Source organism: Orycteropus afer, unplaced genomic scaffold (genome assembly GCF_000298275.1).
Source record: "Orycteropus afer afer isolate SDZICR_OR568_19922 unplaced genomic scaffold, OryAfe1.0 scaffold00574, whole genome shotgun sequence".
NCBI classification, from domain to species: Eukaryota; Metazoa; Chordata; class Mammalia; order Tubulidentata; family Orycteropodidae; genus Orycteropus; species Orycteropus afer.
The window spans coordinates 1,272,995-1,277,018 of NW_006922161.1; the positions used below are offsets into that span (position 1 = coordinate 1,272,995).

At 67.4% G+C, this 4,024-nt stretch overlaps 1 protein-coding gene across 1 annotated transcript; it reads right to left on the reverse strand.

Moving 5' to 3' along the window:
- Positions 1-223: 223 nt before the first annotated feature.
- GSDMD (gasdermin D) lies at positions 224-3,628 on the reverse strand. Its single transcript, XM_007956132.1, has 10 exons — positions 3,415-3,628; positions 3,088-3,280; positions 2,104-2,272; positions 1,816-1,918; positions 1,530-1,580; positions 1,258-1,353; positions 996-1,171; positions 786-927; positions 622-695; positions 224-466 (listed from the first exon to the last, which is right to left on the reverse strand). Exons 1-10 carry the CDS (start codon positions 3,626-3,628, stop codon positions 224-226), a joined length of 1,461 nt encoding a protein of 486 aa, XP_007954323.1.
- Positions 3,629-4,024: the final 396 nt, after the last annotated feature.

Here is a 4,024-nt window from a genome sequence, read left to right on the forward strand (position 1 = left end):
GGTTCCTGCTTGAAGAGCACTTGTTCCCATTAAGCTGAGGAGAAAATTCAGAAACGGAGGGTAAAAATTGTTGCAATGACAAATTTTTGTTCTGTGTATTTCACCACAATAAAAATGAGAACGGAATGTAACTTGATGCCGGCGCTCTGCTCTGTCGGTCAGATCCATTGGCGGGGCCGGGGCGGACCGGGCCTAGAGCGCCGGCCTAGCCGCATTGGCTGGGTCAGCAGGGCGCCTGGCCCAGCCGCAGCAGCAGCGTCAGGGCGGCGTAGAGCGCGCATGTTCGGCCCTGGGCCCTGGGCTGCCAGCGCACCTGGGGCGCGTCCACCTGCAGCTCCAAGCCACACTCCTCCAGCAGGACCCAGGTGGGGGCATCCTCGCCCCAGCCACTCCCCAGGAGACCCGGTGACAGGGACACAGCCTTAGGTTCCTGCCACGGGGAGCTCTGCTCCAAGACACACCCCACCTGCCGGGACAAGGTGAGGACGGTCAGGTAGCGGCCCCTGGGAGTCCTCAGTCCTGAGGCCCTGGACCCCACGCCCACCCATGCCACCTTCCCAGATGGCCCTGGGGCCATGCCTTGCCACACCCAGCCCGCCCCCACAGCCTGCGCCTTCTCACCAGCTCGAGGTGCCCTGGCAGGGCCCCGGTCTCCAGTGCCTGGGCCACCAAGAGATGCTGGGGCTCATTCAGGGCTGGGGAGAGACCGCAGGTCAGGGCACCCAGAAAGCCCCATGCGGGGCACCATATCCCTGCCCATCCCCTTCCCGCCCCGGGGGCCTCACCAGCCAGGGCCCCCAGCAGGTAGAGGGTGGGGACGGCCAGCTCCTTCACCAGCTCTCGGGACGGCAGCACCAGGCATTCAAGGACGGCGCGCTCTGGCCCGTCCCTTGGCTCCACCAGTCCACAGCGCAGCCCCTCCTCCAGCTGCGTGGGGACGGGACAGTGAGCTGCTGGCCCAGGCCTCACCGCCCCCACCCGGGCCAGCTGCTCACCGCCTCCTCCAGCGCCTGCAAGGCCCGCGCGTCCCGGAGCACCGTCCCCAGGGCCCCCAGCAGCTCCCGCTGCAGCCCGCTGCTCAGGTGCCCCAGGTCCCTGGCCCAGTCCTCCAGCTCCGCTCGAAGGCCAGCGCAGTCCTCGGTGACCAAGGCCCACTGCTCCTCCGACCCGTCTGTGGGAACAGACGCTGGTGTTGCCCAGTTGCCCCCAGGGATGGGCGGGCTCAGCCTGGCGGCAGAAGGGGCCGGGGGCACTGACCGGTCTGCAGCTTGCAATGCTTTCGGATTGACTTCATCACAGAGGCGAGTAGAGGGGGTGGTGACCTGCTGGCTTCCCCACTGGGGGCCTTGAGGGCTGAGGACACACAGTGGAGGGGAGGGAGGCAGGGCTGGCCAGTGTAGGGCCCTTACGGGCCCATCACCCCAACACTGGCAGGCCGGGTCCCTCTTGTGTGTGAGGGTGTCTGGCCCGTGCCCCCAGCACGCAAGGAGACCTCAAGGGCCCCTGATGCAGGCAGTCCATGGCCTCACCTGCCGGGCGCTGGAAAGTTCTCCGCTTCTTGTCCGGGAAGAAGAAGATATCTGGTGGCCAGGAAGGGAAGAAGACAGGAGGAGGCACAAGACAGTGGGGGCCATCCGGGCTCCAGCCTCGCCCTCACCCCTTGGGGTGCCCAGCCCAGTTGAGGCCCTGCATCAGTCTTCCACACACCGGAGCACAGGCTTGGGCCCCCAGCCCCGGAAGCTGAGCAGCTCAGCCTCCCAGGGGCTCTGCCTTGCCCCTAGCCTGGGCCTCCGAGGACCCCCACTCCCCGCTCACCCCAGTTAGAGCCGATAACCAGCTGGGCCACCTGGAAGGCGAGGATGCTGCCAGAAGGGATGGTGACCGTCTTCTTCCGGTTCAGGTGGCCCTGGCCCTCACCCTGGGGTGGGGGGAAGGTGGTTCAGGGCTGTGCTCTGGGCACTGGGCTGTGGGTGCTGGAGGGCAGGCAGGGTGCCACTGGGAGCAGCCACCCTCAGCAAGGGCAGCCAGGCTCCCTGGGGGGGTGTCAGGACCTGCAGAGCCGTGCCCTCCCTCCTCGCAAGCCCCCTCGGGCCAGTCTCCCACCTGTATGCACAAGCCCCCTGGTAGTGCGAACTGGCCCAAGCCCTCCTGTTTGTGCGTCCGGGTGACCTCCACCTCCTTCTGCGTCTGCAGCACCTCTGTCACTACGTACACGTCGTCCCCGCGGCTGCGCAGTTGCTGCAGGATTTTGTGTTCGGGCTGTCGCACACGCCTGCGGCAGGAGGGGCAGGGGGGTCCGGTTAGGCTCTGCCCAGGCACTTCCTGCCCCCCACCCACCACAGGGCCATCTCTGCACTAGGTCAGGCTGGCTGCTGCCCCAGCCTCCATCTCCCTGCCTGCCAAGTAAGGCCATGAAGCCATGGTGCTCTGGGGACACCCAGGCACAGGACATTCCACTTGGGGTGTTCCTGACAGTGTTTGCGGGCACAGGGTGTGCAGGGAGGGGGAGCGAGGTCAAGGGAGGTGCCCCTGAGCTGCTCCCTACCCTCTCACTGCCCCGCCCGGGGTTAAGGTGGCAAAACTCCCAGCCTCCATCCGCTCCAGCCTCTTCAGACCCCACATCTCCTTGTCCCCCACCTGGCTCCTCCCCTGTCTGGCTCCTCCCCACACACACACCTGGCTCCTCCCCTACTCCTGCCTGGCTCCTCCCCCCCACTTGGTTCCTCCCTTCACACCTGGCTCCCTGCCTCCCCCAGCTGGTTCCACCCCTCCCACCTGGCCCGTCCCCTACCTGGCTCCTCCCCTTCCCCATCTGGCCCCTCCCCTTCCCGTCTGGCCCCTCTCCACCCTACCTGGTCCCTCTGGTACCTACCCCTCCCCTCCCAGCTGCCTGGCTCCTGGGCCTTCAAGTTGCAGCCTCACTCCCAGCTGCCTGCCTTCCTCGCTCAGGCCGGGCCCTAGCACTCCGGCCTCTGGATTCTCCCTGCACAGGCCTCTGCCGCACAGGCCCTCCCACTCTACCAAGCCAGTCCCCCCACCCCTCAGGGCCCAGGAGTCCTGGCCCCAGGAGCCCCCGCCCGGGCCCACCTCTCCCGCTGCAGGGTCTCCCAGGTGCTGGAGTCCACATGCAGCACACACACGTCCATGGAGGCGCTGGAGCTGCGGGCCACGGTGGCCCCACCGGCCAGCTTGCCCTGAGCGGGGCCCCCCAGCTCCACGTTGCCCTGCAGCTGCCCGTCCACAGCATCGTGGAAGTGGACGGAGGCGCTGCAGTGCACGGCTGGGGAGAGAGCAGAGCTGAGGCCTGCCAGCGCGCGCCTCGCCCCCGGGGAGAGCATGGGGCCGGCCACGGGGCCTTCAGAGAGGCTGGGGTGGCCCTGCCCGCTCCCTTTCCCTCCTGGCCCCGCTGGGTACCTGGTTCCGGGGTGCTGGGCTCCAGGATGTCCCAGATGGACAGGTTGACACGCAAGTATCGCGGCTTCCAGAACCGGGAGCGGGAGGGATTTCTGTGCAGCAGGCAGTAGGGCTGGAAGCTCGTGGAGCTCCGCAGGCTGTCCACGGGGATGAGGCTCCCACCGCGGTCCAGCTCTTGGACCACGGCCTGGGCCACGCTCTCGAAGGCTGACATTATGCCGTGAGGAGGGCAGGGTCAGCTACGGGACCTGCAGGCTGCAAGAGCAGAGAAGGGCAGGCCGGTGCCTCCTGTGATGGGGAGCTCTTGCCCTGCAAAGCAGCCCTGCCCTGCAGTCCTGGGTCACGCTGACTGGCAGAAGCCCCTGCCTGACCCCTGCTGACACAGTGTGCCCACCCGGCTGGCCCTTATCCACTGCCCCAGGGGGCTACGGCCACCCTGAGGGAGACTGCACTCATAGCCCACAGCTAGACCTCTGCCTGGACAGTGCCACTCACACATGTGCTCCATGGCCAGAGGGCCTGTGGGACACCAAGAGGCCCGGCCTCGGCCTCACCCACCCAGGCCTCCTCCCTGCCAGCACACTTCAGCAGCCAGTGGCTGAGGACATGT